Source organism: Sinohyriopsis cumingii, chromosome 17 (assembly GCF_028554795.1).
Source record: "Sinohyriopsis cumingii isolate HCF-2022 chromosome 17, ASM2855479v2, whole genome shotgun sequence".
NCBI lineage: Eukaryota > Metazoa > Mollusca > Bivalvia > Unionida > Unionidae > Sinohyriopsis > Sinohyriopsis cumingii.
The window spans coordinates 103952242-103969060 of NC_142977.1; the positions used below are offsets into that span (position 1 = coordinate 103952242).

Below are 16819 nucleotides of genomic sequence, written 5' to 3' on the forward strand. Positions count from 1 at the left end.
TTTATTTTCTTTACATGTCAATGTAATGTAATTTTTTTTACTAGGAATTTGATATTTTCCAGAAAATTCAGTTTTATCTCAATCTTTCCATAAATACCTAATAATAGAAACACTGTTTCTATTTTTGACTTGATTGAGGATCAAGTAAACAACTTTTATTCTCGGAATAAAATGATTGGTTGTTATCAAGGACATACAGGGGCTACGTGATTTTTATATGTAAACATGATCATGTGATCCTCTATTTCGTTTAGGCATTTCCAAAGATGCATTAATACTTAGTATTAATAGTGATGTTTAAAGAGAGATCTCAAGAGTTTTGGGCTTTTAAACACTGGATGTCAAGTTGTTTTCTTTGGTTGTAGCTAGCTTTTGAGTTATATGTTAATTTTTCTTCAGACTATTTGGACTCAAAAACAATTAATTCTTTTTTCTGGAAATATACGTGTGCTCATACAGAATCCTTGAACAAAGATGTTTCTTTGAAATTTTATTAGGATTTCCAAAACCGGAGGATTAATTATTGTGTTTCTGCAAGGAACTGTAGACTTCAACACAGTACAGGTTACAGCATACGTCATTGCCTTCCATCTTGGATTCTTTGCTGGGACTTGAACTTTATATCATTAGAGCATTTTATTATTAGGACCTCTAAAATTTTATTCATGGATTATTTTTGGATTTGATTTTTAAAACCATAAGTTCTTATGTTTTTCATTTTTACAGTAATATTCCAGGGAAATAAATAATTTGTTAAATTTGTCAAAGCTTGTTGTTTTCACTCTTTCTTGTGTTACTGTTTATTCGAGCCTAAACACATAACACTTGAAAATCTTGTTATGCTACTCCTCCTATAGGGTGCCAGTTGACAAAGTGGGACATATTTACCAAGCTTCCATGAAACTGGTAACAAGGTTACAGATAAGTTCAGTAAATGCCCCAAAAAATTAATGCCTGGGTGATCTTGAACTTTAAGCTGCTGACTTCCAAATCATATACCATGTTTTGTTGAAATGGGTTGAAGAGAACTTAAGTTCCTGGCTGGAATGAGATGCAAAGACTAAATCTAACTTTAGTTACAGTGCCAGTGGCGATGAATCTGCAGGTGTCTTTATTGGGCAGACGAGAGCATGTGTACAAAGTTTTGTATAAATGTGTTTGATAATGTAAAAGTTGTCAAGTTGAAATGGCTGAACCAAAAAGATCTTAGTGCTCTTAATGTGGCATGGGGTGGGTATGTATAAAATTTGTTGAATTCTTTTTTGGGATGCAAGTTATCAACCAGAAATGAAAAGCATTGACAGGATCGAGTTTTAGCAACAGTGATCATGGCTCCCAGGTCAATAAGTTTTGCCTTGGGGTAAGGGATATACATGTTCCATGTTTCACTAAAATCCAGTTGTACTATCTTACTGAAATTTGCATGTATATACATCTGCAAACAACTAGAAAATCATGAAATCTGTGTGGTTCTGACCTTTTTCAGAGTTAGTTATAGAAAATCAGGATTAGTGAAGTTTTGGCAAGAGTTCCGATTTTGTGCAAAGACACTTTTGCGACCATGTGACCTGATCATCCGGAAACCAAAATGAATGTTGGACTACTGTGTACTACAACAATTTCATTGGCAGGCAAATTTGACACATGGCATCCTCATCTTATTGTAGCTTTGTAAGTTCAAAGTCCTTATACGGTGTATTTAAAAAAAAAGATTAAATTGTAAATGTAATATCATTAAAATTTACACGATATGAGGACAGTCTTCTATAAAATATGGCCATGTTGCTAGAAATCTTGAAACAACTTCTCGACAAATTTGTTCAAAATTTGAAGGAGCGTCCTGGCTTGTCTAATTTGTAATATGAAAAATTTATAAGATGTTGGACACCCATCACATACAGACACTGTTTTTTTTATATAAAAAAAACTTATTCTCAAAAACATGTAACAGAATTTTTTCAAATTTGGCAAAACATAATGGAATAAAGTCCTTTCCGATTTATGCTAGATCATATATCAAATACAGCTGTTGGTACTAACCCAAAGCTAATTAAGTTATTGAGTGTCAGATGATAGGTGAGCAAAATCGGTCCCACTTATTTGTGAAAATTACTGTTCTTGTGTATGCGTTTAATTCCGGAATGTTGCTTTGTTGCAGTGATGTCAGTGACATTAGAAATTTAACCGCAATTTAAGAAATGGAATTAATCATTTGCAAATTTGACAACTGCTTTTGATGCCTTACTGTGACAGGTGTTACGTGTCCCCCCAATGTTGTTGCACTGAGATCGACATAATTGACATTTGAAATGATTATGTCAATACAGACAGCCATCTGATACTCATTGGTTAAAATTGTTTGCAGGCTGGTCATGCATCAAATAACATAACACCTTATAAATTAGTGAAAGCTATAATTGTTTAAGTGGAGTAATTTTCGGAGTATAAGCCCATAAATAAATGATAAGCCTTGGCACACTGCTATCAAGTTTTAAAAATTACATTTGTAGCTCACCTATGAACAGAGGAGAACCATTGTATCTACACCTGGCATTGGCATTCACACAGATAAAAGCATGAAAATAAATATGTACAGCCTCACTGAATCTTAACCATTCTTTCATACTAGGTCCTAAACAACAGTTTAGACAGGGTTTCATTTGCACATACCCTCAGGGGAGGCAGCTTATGGAGCTGACTCTGTACATGTACTTTAATTTTTGTCTCATGTTCGTCTTTGACTTTTTATTGTTGCACATTGTATAAATACTGTTAAAGCTGGAGTAGTGAAATTTGGCAAGGGGATACATCCTAATGAATAATCTAGCCCCTCCCCTCACAAACATAGGTCACTGTGTCCCATGTTTTGCACTTCAAAGACTTGGATTGCATTTTTTGATTTAAATTTATATCTCCAACTCAGTTCATGCAAGAATCATCAAAATGTGTGGTATGCATTTGTATTAGTGCCATACCCTAAAAAACACCCAAAACAACAACAACAAAAAATCGGCTCTGTGACTTACATTTTACAGTGTTTGTTTACGGTAGCTGAGCGGTCTAAGGTGCTCACTGTTATGGATTACTGCCATCTCACGGCCATCTGAGTGGGTTCAAGTCTTGTATTCGGCTATTGTGGGTATGTGAGAAAGCTTGCCAGTAGCTTCTCATGGGTCGTTGATTCTTTTGGGGGTTTTCCCAGGTTCTTCTTCCATTTATAATGGCCACCATGTATAGCCTATCATGTGCAGAAAAATGGCATTTCACCCTACAACAACAACAACTGCTGGTTTAGGTTAAGTTTCTGCATTTAGTTTGTGTCCAGATGGGTTTTTGTTGCCATGCATTCATTGTTATACTCTGGGAGTGGTTTTAGGTTTGCCCTTGTAACAATGACCCTCACTTTTCTTCTTTGGTACATGAAAGCTGCAGCTAAGGCACCCATACTGCGCACAAAAAATACCCAAGAAAATAAGAATTAAAGATGGTTATGGGTGATTTTACGTGGACTGAATCAAGTGCATTACAATGAACAGAGTGGATTTCTAAATTAATTGTGACAATAAATCGACTGGATGCACAAAAATCATCCATCAGTCATAATAATATTTGGGGCCTTGGGTGGCAGAGTGATCTAAAGTGCTTGCCATTACTGATTATTAACATCTTACCTCTGTCCATATGGGTTCAAGTCTTGGGCTTGGCAATGTGTGTGTGTAAGAAAACTTGACAAGAGCTTCCCATAGGTAGGTGGGTCTTACCAGGGTTTTTCCGGGTTGTTCCAGCAGTTATATTGGCCACCCAGTATTGAGCTGAGAAATGGCATTAAACCCAAAATTAGCAATAATAATACATGTAATAATAATTATAATAATAATACTACTACTTATAATAATAACAATAATGATTTTTAGTACATGGTATTTGTGCAAAATCTGTTTCAGGTGTTGCTTTAATTTTTTTATTGCATTTGTGCATTGATTTCCAACAATAGAAAATGGTTGATGTTGAAAAGCAAACAAAAAATGTATATTTCCGAATTGAAATGTTACAGCATGGCAATATAATTAATTTTAAGGATCAGAAGTTGTGGGCCCTGCAGTTGTTTTTTTTTTTTAACCTCCATTTTTTGGTTTATCTATTTCTTGATCAACAGCTTGATATAAATGTTATGATTTATGATTCTGAATTAATTTAAAATTAAAGGCTGACGAAAAAATTATATTTAAAAAAAAAAAATTCTTGTAGCGTTGATGCAGTTGCAGGTATTCACATTTACTTTCTACTTTGGTGGGGGGTACCGGGATGTCTGAGTGGTCTAAAAAGCTCGCCTTTACCAATCACTGCCATCTCACCTTTGCCTACAAGGGTTTGAGTGTTGGTATGCGACAAAGCTTTTTAGTAGCTTCCCTTGGGTCAGCGGTTCATGCCGGGGTTTCCATGGTTCTTCCTCCACTAGTTATACTGGCCATCATGTATAGCCTATTGTGTGCTGATAAATGGTATTAAACTCAAAACAACAACTTTCCATTTTGGGTCATTTTATGGTGTTTTCCTAGTCGCTGCTCTGTGGATTTCATTTTCCAGGTTTAATTTATTTCTGTCAAATTTTCATCAAGATGCATCTCTTTCATTAATTTTTTTAATGCATTTTTGTTTTACGATACAAGTCATTCTCTTGATTTTATTGATTAAAAAATTGTTCACATGCAGAAAATGGATTTAAATTCCATTATGAATCACACTTTTTATTGTCACCAGAAGTAAAAGCAGATGCAGTTAGTTAAACCTGTCCTAACAGTGACCTTTACATAACAGTCACCTGGCCACAAAAGCTATTCTAAATGTTCTCCTGGTCCCCCCTTTCAAATTTCTTATACGAATGGTGTGTGTAACAGTCATGTGCTTTGTGAGGTCAGCAACCAGGTATTTCCTAGTTAGCTAAGGAATAGTTTCTCCTTGTTTGAAGTGGTCATTGACAGTTTGGTCTATGCAAACTAAATTTTTGCTTTATAAGGAAGGCATTGTTTAGGTAAGGGAATATCATGTGAGTCGGTGTGCAAATATTTCTTGTCTCACTTGTAATCACTGTACTTCAGTCATATTGTTTTAGGGTAGAGGGTGCAGCAGTTTGTTTACTGGATAGTGGGAAAAGTAGTCGTATTATTACTGCAGAAAAGGAAGTCGCCTTATGTGCCAATGTGACCAGTATAGTTTGATATCTTAATCTGTTTGCCTGTGAATTAAAGTTATCACTGATGGAAAAATGTTCATTTTTGAAACAGTTACATCCCATTTCATTAAGGTCAGGGTTCATTCAGTATTAAGAACATGTTTTTTAAATCAGTTTCAGTTCATGGGTCATAAAAATCATATGTAGCCTTTTGATTCCGTATTCATCACAGGTCTGTCACATAGGCCGACTGTCTTTTGATCTCAGTGAGTTGAGCAACTGGTTAATCCAGATATAGTTTTTGAAGTGTGAATGGCTGTTTCCATGCCTAATTTATACAAGTTGGCTGACCAGTCTATTTTACAGTCATACATAAGAAACAAAGATCACTGATTATTTTAAGTCAGTAATGTTTTAATTAATGGAATGAAGTGCACCAGATACAGTAATCTTGCCTGGAACATAAATTTGAGAGAGAACAACATATACATTATTTTACGATTTTGTTGAATAGTGCTCATAAAACAGACTTGATGATACTACTACTACTGCTACTACTACTACTAATAATAATCATATTCAATGCTTGGTATATGTTCAAACAACAATTTTCAAAGGCCAGTTTTTTTCCCCCATTGGTGGCAGCTAGTGACAGGTGTGAATCTCCAATACATGAATTGCATCATTTTCTACCACACATTTTTTATTATATTTACTGTATGTGTGGACAATTTGCACAGAGGGCATACTTTCATAACAAGATGGCTCTGTTTCTATCCAAATTACAAACAGATCTATTAAATCTATTAAAAGTATAGTAATGAAACTAAAGTACTGTGAGGAAAATCTGTCAAATTTCATTCATTTTTTTTTAAAACGGCCACTTGCTAATAATATTTATCATGTTTGTACCAAAAAATATTTATGAACAATTGACAAGTATGTTCACAAACTGTCTTTTCCAACAGTCCTCATGTTAAACTTACTTTTATTTTCAGGCATTACTCCCAGGGGCTTCAGTGGGTATTCCCGATGATGTAACAGCAGGGAAATCTACTGGGGGAGGTGAGTAATTGTCATTATGGGAAAAACTTAGAATCGTCCACAATTCATTAACAGATGAAGAATGTTAAGTTTGTTCAGATGTGAAATCACAGATGTTTTGAAAAACTTAATGGTATAGACCATTTGTTATCCTTTGACTGGTCATGAAATTAATTTTTCTCCACATTTTTGAAGAGACTGGTCAATGTTTTATTTATTCTTAGACATACTATTGCAAAGTCCATGCTAGACTCAAAATGTCAGGTAACATGACTTCTCTCCCCTGCCAGTCAAAATGGCAGGAAAATATGAGAACTCTCTGTGAAGTGGTTAGAAGCCTGAATGTTTCAATAGTCACTATAAATAGCTATTTTATTAAACATTTGAGTAAGTACTCGTTAAACTGCATGAAAATATTAATATTTTTTTAGTTTGATCTAGCATGGTTGTAAGAGAATTGACCTGGTTTATTGCCCAAGACAAACCTCAAAAGTAGGTTGCTGTAAAAAAATAAAATAAATTCTTTTCTCCATATTTTTCAGGGATAAAATAAAAAATAAATGCGTTTAGTTTTAATAGCAAACAGCATATAAACCTCCTTAAAATGGTAATTTGCTTATGAGGCGGCTATAAATGAATGATATTTCACTGATTTCTTAAAGTTTCATGTTTGAGTATTTTGGAGGAGTCTCATAGATTGAAATGTAATTGCAAAAGAAATAACCATTTAATTGACACAAAATTGATCATAAAGTACAAAATACTCAGTTTAAACTTTTACATTGCTCATTGAAATAGAAAAAGACACTAGTTGATCTCGTACTTCAACATATGAAAATAGTAGATGGTGTGGAAAGGGGATGATGGTGCAGACTTCAGAGAAAGTGAAACCAGCTTTGCGTTCTCTGTGCATTTGGGGATAATGTTAGGTGAGGCAGTGACTGTTTCTCCTAAATCACCCTCTAGCATGAACATAGTTATTTAATATTATTTCAAGAATTTTTAGCCCACCTGACTGTTGCACCAGGTAAGCTTTTTGAATGTCCATTTGTCAATCATGCATTGTTCAACACATGTTGTCCTTCATGTGTACATCAAAAACTGCTTGTTACTAATCTGGATACTTGTGGTGTGATAAAACTTGGAATGTGAACTTGTATAATCAAGATCTTGGACAAATTTGATAATTAGCAAGGTCCACAGAGTAATGAGATCTGATTTGCTGATTCTGGAGATCTCATTTTGATTGAACAGAAAGTAACTGCTGGCCATATATTTTTGCAAGTGGGGAAAATAATGTCTTGCAAAATAAAATTGCTACAGTAATGTTTTTTTTTTACCAGTTTTAATCTACACAGTAAATCTGGGTTTTAAAGTAAGAATTGCTGATGATTTGTGTCTGACTTTAAGTTTCAGCAGTAATTGTTATGATAATTTGGAATTTAAAACTGTATGTACTTCTGAATTGTTTAACTTTAATAGGCACGCAAATGGGGTATGTGATTCAAACATATATGGTTTGGTTTGGTTTGGTGGGGTTTGATGCCGTTTTTCAGCACATGACAGGTTACACATTGCAGCCAGTATATTTGGTGGAGAAAGAACCACCAACCCATCGGAAGCTAATGGCAGGCTCCCACATTGGTCGAGCAGAGCTTCAATCTCACACAATCACAAGTGAGATGTGTGAGTGATCTATAAAGGTAAGCATCTTGGACCACTTGTCCCGCCCCCCAGCCCCATACCACTCATCCCCTCAGCCCCATACCACTCGTCCCCCCAGCCCCATACCACTCATCCCCCCAGCCCCATACCACTTGTCTCTAACCACAGCCCCATACACAAAAGTGAAACAAAATGCCAGTGAGCAGAAAAATGAAATAAAATTTGTGTCATATTTCTTGGAAGTAGCTTCTTAAAAAAACTAAATTAAATATTTAGGCATCATAATTACTAACTTACTAGCTATCTAAAGTGGAACCTTTACATTCAGGAAATATCTGTTCAGTCTAATAATACCTCATTTGTTGCCTTGTTCCAGAAAAATACAAATTTGTTTACTTTGAACGGTGCTGTTTGACATATTTCAGCATATGCATGTACACTTGCAAGTACTACAGGGTAAACTTGAAAAAGTCCAAAGGCAGTTGGAAAACAGATTGTTAACATTGGGCAATGGTTTCAGAAACACTTAAATCACTTGTAAGAACTTTACCAAATATTAAAGATCAAGTAGAAACCTGCACTAGAAGCTCCCCTTTGCAAGAACAGACATTTACAGAATTTAGTTTTTGCCGCTGGAACAATAAGGGATTGGAATGTTTTACCATAACTATTATTGAGAACTTCAAATCTGTATGAAACCAAATTGGTGCATTTTCGGAAAGGGCATGGTCAGAAGTTATATTTGGCAGGATGCCATGTTACATCAGTGTCATGTTTGATTACCATACTAAGAAAGAAGACATGCCACACATCTTGGCACACAAGTTTGTACATTTAGGCCACAAGATTTTCATAAATCGGCTTCACCTGATTGAGCAAAAACATAAAAGGGATTGCCAGTTCATTTTGATAAGTTAGGACAATATTGGCACCATTATCATCAGTGAACCATCTTCATAACAGTTCTGTGTGATTTGGATTTTTAACGTAGCTTTAACAATTTTTCAGTAATATCGCTATGATGTCTGCAATGTGGCAGTTTATAGTGATGTCTAGCACTGGGGCATCATGCCGCAGACATGTAGCATGATGTCCCACCCAGTCACATTATCCTGACACCAGGTCAACCAGTCCTAACACTAACCTCTTGATGCTGAGCACCAAGCGAGGCAGCTGTTAGACCATTTTTTGTAAGTCTTTGGTATAACTCGGCCGGGGATCAAACCCATGACCTATCTCATCCAAGGCGGATGCTCTAACCACTAGGCCATCGGAGCGGTTCATAACAGTTCTAGCAAAGCAAGTTATCAGAGGAGACATGGTAACAGATGTTACCTATTTGAAGATAATATCTGCAAAATACTTCTTATTTTTTGTATATGAAATCCTTAACATGGAAAATGTATCCCAGTATAATGGTTGTGCCCTAGTTTACTATGTGTGTTATCAGTAGGTACATGTATTGCCATAGTATTGAGCTACATGCGAAATAGCTTATCGCATGGTAAAGCGATCAATGCAAAAGTGAACTTTGTTTTCCTTTTTTTTTGAAAATATTACTGTCTATTTTGCAGACATTGTGTATTGCAAAAAGAGTTACACTAATGTTTGTATATCACTATTGAATTAGGTGACAAAAGATGACAATAGATGTGTAGGCCAAAACTCTACCCTCAGTCACGAACAAAGGTCAAGCACTCAATTTAAATATAAGGGTATATATAGCATAGCACTCTCAAAGAGATGCAAGAACTTGAAATCTCAACTTTTATTTGCCACATTTAACTCACATTTTGCGAGTATGTTCATGTTAAATTCAAGCCGTGATTAGTAATTCATTTAGGTTCCTTAATGATTGAGAACCATGCATATTACTGAGGTGATTATGTATTGGATTGGATGAGCTTGTTTCCACTCTTTAAACTGTTACGTATATCTGATTATATATATATATATATATATATATATATATATATATATATATATATATATATATATATTAATTTAATTCTTGTTTGTCAGTTTTAAATTTTTATTTTCTTACATGCTGGTGTAATGTAAATTTATTCACTAGAGATGATACTTTTTCAGAAAATTGTTTGACCTTGACTGTTAGTTTATAAACAACAGGTGTTGATCTAAATTCTGACCTGGATTCAGAATTAATAAACAAAGTTCTGTTTTATTTTAAAATGATTGGTTGTTGTCAAGGTCATGATGGGACTACGTGGGTTAAGAAGTACATACTTTTTTCCTTCTTTATTCTGGGAATAAAATGATTGGTGTAATGAAGGCCATATTCTGTGTATGTGATATAAGCATGATCATGTGCTGCCCCCTTCCCGATTTAGCAACTTGGGAAAATTTCGAAACTGCGTCTTATGATACAATATAATTTTTGTTTTGAGAGAGATCTCTCAGTTTGGGGCTTTTCATACTGTTGTCAAGTTAATTTGTAGCCAGATTTGAGCTATAATAATTCTTCAGATCAGTTGGATTTCAAAAGGGTTAATTCTTTATTCTCTAGAAATATTTTGAGGAGTGCTCACACAGAAATTTTGGAAAGACATTACTTACAAATTTAATTTGGATTTCCAATACCAGAGTGCCATTATTTTTATTTCTACAAGGAATTGTAGATAAGCACAGTACTTACTACAGCATACGTCATTGTCATCCATCTTGGATTTTCCATCAGGATTTGAAGTTGAAATTATTAGAACATTTATTACTAGGACTTCTGCAATTTAATTTGTGGATTATTCTTAGGTTATTTTTGAATTTGATTCATAAAACCAGAAGTTCTTCTCCTTTTTTCATTTTTACAGAATTTTCCAGGAAAATAAATTGTTAAATTTTAAAAAGCTTGTTGTTTTCACTCTTTCTGTGTTACTGTTTTTTCGAGCCTAAACACGTAACATAGAAATTGGGTGCTTGTCCTAAGGTTATTTGAGTTTTGGCTAAAATATTTCAGAAAACTTTGTGTTTTTTGAAATTTGAATTCCCATAGTTTTTTAAATCTTTAGTGAGATCGACAAGCTTTTTCTAAAAGTGGAAATATTTCTTTCAAATCCTACCAGAAACAATTAGATCTTTTAAAAAAAGATGATTCAACTTGCCAGAGCATATGATCTTTCTGAAGTAAAGGCTTCCTTAACGAAACAAGAAATAAGAAATATTTTGTTTCAGTATTTGGTAGAAAAGTATGTTTTGGATCAAAGTGCTTTTGATCAGTCAGTACATCTGTATCAGACTCTGACATAAAAATGAAGGAATTAGAATTAAAATACAAGATGGAATTGGAGTTGAGGAAGCAGGAGCTTCAGAAAGAGGAAAGAGAAAAACAAATGCAAATGCAGTTGCAATTGGAAAAAGAGAAAGAACAAATGAAATTAGAGAAAGAAAAAGAACAAATGAAATTACAAGCAGAAGAAAATGAAAGACAAATGCAAGAAAAACAATTGCAGTTGGAATATGAGAAAGAGGAGAGAGAGACAGCAAAGAGAAAGAAAAACAAATGCATTTACAAGCGAAAGAAAGAGAGAAAGAAAGACAAATGGAATTACAAAAAGAACAGATGAAAATACAGTTACAAGAAAAAGAAATAGATAAGGGAAGAGAGAAGGAAGAAAGGGAATATCAATGTAAAATGAAAGAAATGGAACTGGCAAGTGAAAAACACATTCGTACTTCAAATTAAAATTTAAGTTTTGATCTTGCCAAGAACATTAGGTTAGTGCCCCCTTTCAGAGAAAGAGAAGTAGACAAATATTTTATTCGTTTTGAAATGGCCATGGAAGCATTGGACTCAGTTATTACAATGTGTACTCACTGGTAAGGCTAGTGATATTTTTAATTCACTGTCAGTTCACCAAAGTGGTGACTATGATGTGGTTAAAGAATGCATCCTAAGGGGTCGTGAGTTAGTCCCTGAAGCTTATCTGCAAAAATTCAGAAACTATAGAAAAGAAGCTGGACAAACTCATGTCGAATTTGCTAGAGAAAAGAGCAATTATTTGATAGATAGTGCTTAGCCAAGAAAGTTGAGCAAGATTATGAAACTCTCAAACAACTTGTATTACTTGAAGATTTCAAAACTGTGTCCATAGTGACATTAAGTCTTGTCTTGATGAGCATCAGATTGAAACCTTGGAAAATGCTGTTCGTGCTGCTGATGAGTATTCTTTAACTCATAAAGTTCCTTTTGTAAATAAAACTTGGGTGATTCGGCCAGTCCTATCCCTATTAAAATTTTAAGGGACACGGGAGCTTCTCAGAGTCTTTTATTGTCGGGTACTTTGCCTTTTTCTGAGAAGTCTTCTTCTAATGAGAGTGTTCTTATTCAGGGAGTAGAGTGTGGCTTTGTTGATGTTCCTTTCCATTGTGTAAATTTGTCATCAGACTTAGTTTCAGGACCCGTGACATTTGGAATGGTCTCTGTTTTACCTGCTGAGGGCATTCATTTATTACTAGGCAGTGACCTAGCTGGAGACAAGGTTGTGGTTAATCCACTTGTAACTGACAAGCCTTGCTTGGATCAGAAAGTGGATCCAATTGAAAAAGAATTCCCTGATGTATTTACAGCTTGTCCAGGTCCCAGAGCTATGTCAAAGAATGCTCTTGAGAATGATGTTGATAAGGGCAGTATTCCTTTAACTGACACATGTATTGGTCAGGCTTTTGATGAGGTCACTTTCACTAATTGTTTGGATCAATCAGAAGGTATTGATCACAGTGATCCTCTTTTAGCGACTCATTCTCCTTATTCTAATCAGGGTGATAAACGACAATCACTTGTCGTTGAACATGAAAAAGATCCTGATTATCTCCTGTTTGTTTCAGAAGGCCATTAGTGAAACTGATGCCACTGAAGTTCCTGTCTGTTATTTCATTAAAAATGGAATTCTTATGAGAAAATGGAGACCTCCTGAGGTACTTGCTGATGGCGAATGGTCAGTGAACTATCAAATTATAGTTCCAAAACCTTACAGACAGGAAATACTTAGTTTTGCCCATGAAACTTCTTTGGCTGCTCATTTAGGGATCAATAAAACTTATCACAAGATCTTAACTCACTTCTATTGGCCAAAAATCAAAAGTGATGTTGCCAAATACTGTATATCTTGTCATACTTGTCAACTGCTAGGAAAACCAAATCAAAAATTCCCAAGGCTCATCTAAAACCTATTCCTGCCTTTGATGAACCATTTAGTAGAATTATGGTAGATTGTGTTGGTCCCTTACCTAAGACCAAGTCCGGTAACCAATACCTGTTGACCATTATGAGTGCATCAACAAGGTTTCCAGAGGCAATCCCTTTAAGGAATATAAAATCTAAAATAATAGTAAAAGTTGTGATAAAGTCTTTTACTCAGTTTGGCCTTTCTAACTCTATCCAATTGGGTGAAGGGTCAAATTTTAGGTCTGGAACTTTCCAATATAGATTGCTTGAACCTGGCATTCAGCAGTTTAAGTCAGAAGTGCATTTATGGTTTGACGGAACTAAAATGGAGAGAACTTTCGAGTTTTGCAATAGTGAAGTTCTGTCTCTCTTGCTCAATCTTCAGATTTTTCTTCAGGCTAGATATTACGGCCCTTACAAGGTTAGGAAGAAAATGAATGAGTTAAATTATAATATTAGTGCTCCTGGGATCTAAGTAAATTATAGGAGTACCATTATATTGAAAGAGATAGCCAAGTTAAACATGCAGTTAATTTAGTTGTACCTGTCCCACTCTGTGAAGATTTAAGTGAAGGAATAACATCAGATTCTACTGATATTGGAATGACAAATCTTCGGAATTCAGAAATTATGAAAGATCTGGACCAGAAACTTTCACATTTGCAAGAGCAAGAAAGAAATGAACTTAAGCAGTTATTATTTGAATATGGGCACTATTTCCAGATTCCATGACATTGAAATTGTAAATTCCAAACCTGTCAAACAACACCCATTCAGGATGAACCCTCTCAGACAGGAATACTTGAAAAAAGGAAATTCAATATTTGCTGGAGAATGATTTTATAGAGCCCAGTAAAAGTGACTGGAGTTCACCATGCATACTTGTTCCAAAACCAGATAAAACTTTCCGTATGTGTACTGATTATAGGAAGGTGTATAGTGTGACAAAAACAGATTCATTCCCATTACCAAGAATCGATGACTGTATTGATAAGATTGGGAATGTCAAGTATGTCACCAAATTTGACCTTCTGAAAGGATTTTGGCAGATTCCACTAACGGAAAGAGCAAAGGAAATTTCGGCATTCGTGACTCCAGATGGACTTTACCAATATAAAGTAATGCCATTTGGGATGAAAGGGTCGCCAAGTACATTTCAACGCCTCATGAATATGATTACCTCTGGTCTAGACAATTGTGATGCTTACATCGATGATGTCATGGTCTACAATGACACCTGGAAAGAACATTTATCAACGATTCAGAAATTCTTTGACAGACTCATAGATGCATGTTTGACAATTTATTTAAAAGTGAGTTCTGCCGTGCTAGTGTTTCATTTCTAGGACACATTGTGGGACATGGACAAGTTAAACCTATAGATGCTAAGATCAAGGCTATCTCTGAATTTCCCATGCCTGTTAACAAAAAGCAACTGATGTGATTTTTGGGTATGGCCAGATACTATTGAAAATTTTGTTCCAATTTTTCTGACATTGCTGAACCCCTGACAAATTTATTAAGTAAGAAAAACAAATTCCTTTACAGTGAAAAATGTCAGGAAGCCTTTGACAAGTTGAAAGTCATACTTAAAAGCGCACCAGTTCTTACAGCTCCAAATTTCAGCCAGTCTTTTAAACTGTCTGTTGATGCAAGTGATGTTGGGGTTGGAGCAGTTTTGATTCAAGAAGATGAATTTGGTATTGATCATACAGTGTGCTATTTTTCCAAGAAACTAAATAAGCACCAAAGGAATTATTCAACAATTGAGAAGGAATGTTTGGCTTTGATATTGGCATTCCAACATTTTGAAGTTTACCTTAGTTCAGCTCCTTCCTCGATTGTTGTATTTAGTGACCACAACCCCCTTACTTTCATTGGCAAGATGAAAAATAAAAATCAAAGACTACTAAGATGGAGTTTCTTGTTACAGGAATATAATTTTGACATCAGGCACATCAAGGGAAAAGATAATTTAATTGCAGATGCACTTTCCCGTGTATAGAAATGTATTATTTCATGTACACCTTTTGTATTTCATAAGGGTATTTATATCATATAAATCTTTCTTCTTTTTTTTTATGGGGGAAGGTGTTACGTATATCTGATTTAATATATATATATATATATATATATATATATATATATATATATATATATATATTAATTTAATTGCTTGTTTGTTAGTTTTAAATTTTTATTTTCTTACATGCTATTGTAATGTAAATTTATTCACTAGAGATGATACTTTTTCAGAAAATTGTTTGACCTTGACTGTTTATAAACAACAGGTGTTGATCTAAATTCTGACCTGGATTCAGAATTAGTAAATAAAGTTCTATTTTATTTTAAAATGATTGGTTGTTGTCAAAGTCATGATGGGACTGCATGGGTTAAGAAGTAAACACTTTTTTTTATTGTTCTGGGAATAAAATCATTGGTCTAATGAAGGTCATATTCTGTGTATGTGATATAAACATGATCATGTGACCCCCCCCTCTGATTTCGCAACTTGGGGGAATGTCGAAACTGCATCTTATGATACAATATAATCTTTGTTTTGAGAGAGATTTCTCAGTTTGGGGCTTTTCATACTGATGTCAAGTTAATTTGTTGTAGCCAGATTTGAGCTATAATTCTTCAGATCAGTTGGATTTCAAAAGGATTAATTCTGTATTTTCTGGAAATATTTTGAGGAGTGCTCACACTGAAATTTTGGAAAGACATTACTTACAAATTTAATTTTGATTTCCAATACCGGAGTGCCATTTTTTGTATTACTACAAGGAATTGTAGATAAGCACAGTACTGACTACAGCATACGTCATTGTCATCCATCTTGGATTTTCCATCGGGATTTGAAGTTGAAATTATTAGAACATTTATTACTAGGACTTTTGCAATTTAATTTGTTCTTCTCCTTTTTTCACTTTTACAGAATTTTCCAGGAAAATAAATTATTTGTTAAATTTTAAAAAGCTTGTTGTTTTCACTCTTTCAGTGTTACTGTTTATTTGAGCCTAAACACGTAACAAAACCCTTTGTGATCCAGGCTTGGTAAATTAGCTCAAATTATCATGTCCCATGAGCTTTTATTATGAACAAGAGTTAAGCATCTTAATGATGTAATCTTGAATCTGATTGACTGAGCTTCTTCCCACTTGAGATGAAGCATTTTTGACACATTTTCCTCCTGCTTTGTGTATCGACAACTGTTTACACGTTGGGGTACTTCAGCTTGACATGAATGGTTGTTCAACTAAATTTGATTGGCACATTGGATCCCAGAAGAGCCATTCTGTCATAGGTTTAACCTTGCATTCATCAAGAAAGTTGTACAGATGCATGTTTAAAAATACTGGTAACTTCGAAAAATCAAAATGGCTAGTTCCCAACATAGTTCTTGTTCAGATGAAATATATCAGTTATTGGAAAAAATTAGAAAGGTTACAGGAAATACCAGTGGGTGGTTTTGAACATCAGACAAGGTTGAATATGAACTTGGTGTACATGCTGGATGGACAAAAAAATGGTCAAACCCCTATTCAGTGGTATTTGGAAATTATATATAGAAAAGGCAGAATGCAAAGCTTAATCAAAATACATGTAATTTAAAAAAGACTGTTGGAGCAATTTTCAGTTCTTATCTCAGACAATTCAGCCCAGAGTTGTGCTACAAACTGATCTCAGACAATTCAGCCCAGAGTTGTGCTACAAACTTATCTCAGACAATTCAGCCCAGAGTTGTGCTACAA

At 34.6% G+C, this 16819-nt stretch overlaps 1 protein-coding gene across 3 annotated transcripts in view; it reads left to right on the top strand.

Moving 5' to 3' along the window:
* LOC149779592 (DNA mismatch repair protein Mlh1-like) overlaps positions 1-16819 on the top strand; it is a 302826-nt gene that overhangs the window by 148092 nt on the left and 137915 nt on the right. For all 3 annotated transcript variants that reach the window (XM_089940364.1, XM_089940363.1, XM_089940362.1), the window contains exon 12: positions 6172-6238. In XM_089940364.1, the coding sequence (XP_089796490.1) occupies positions 6172-6238 (67 nt within the window). The remainder of the gene's footprint in view (positions 1-6171; positions 6239-16819) is intronic.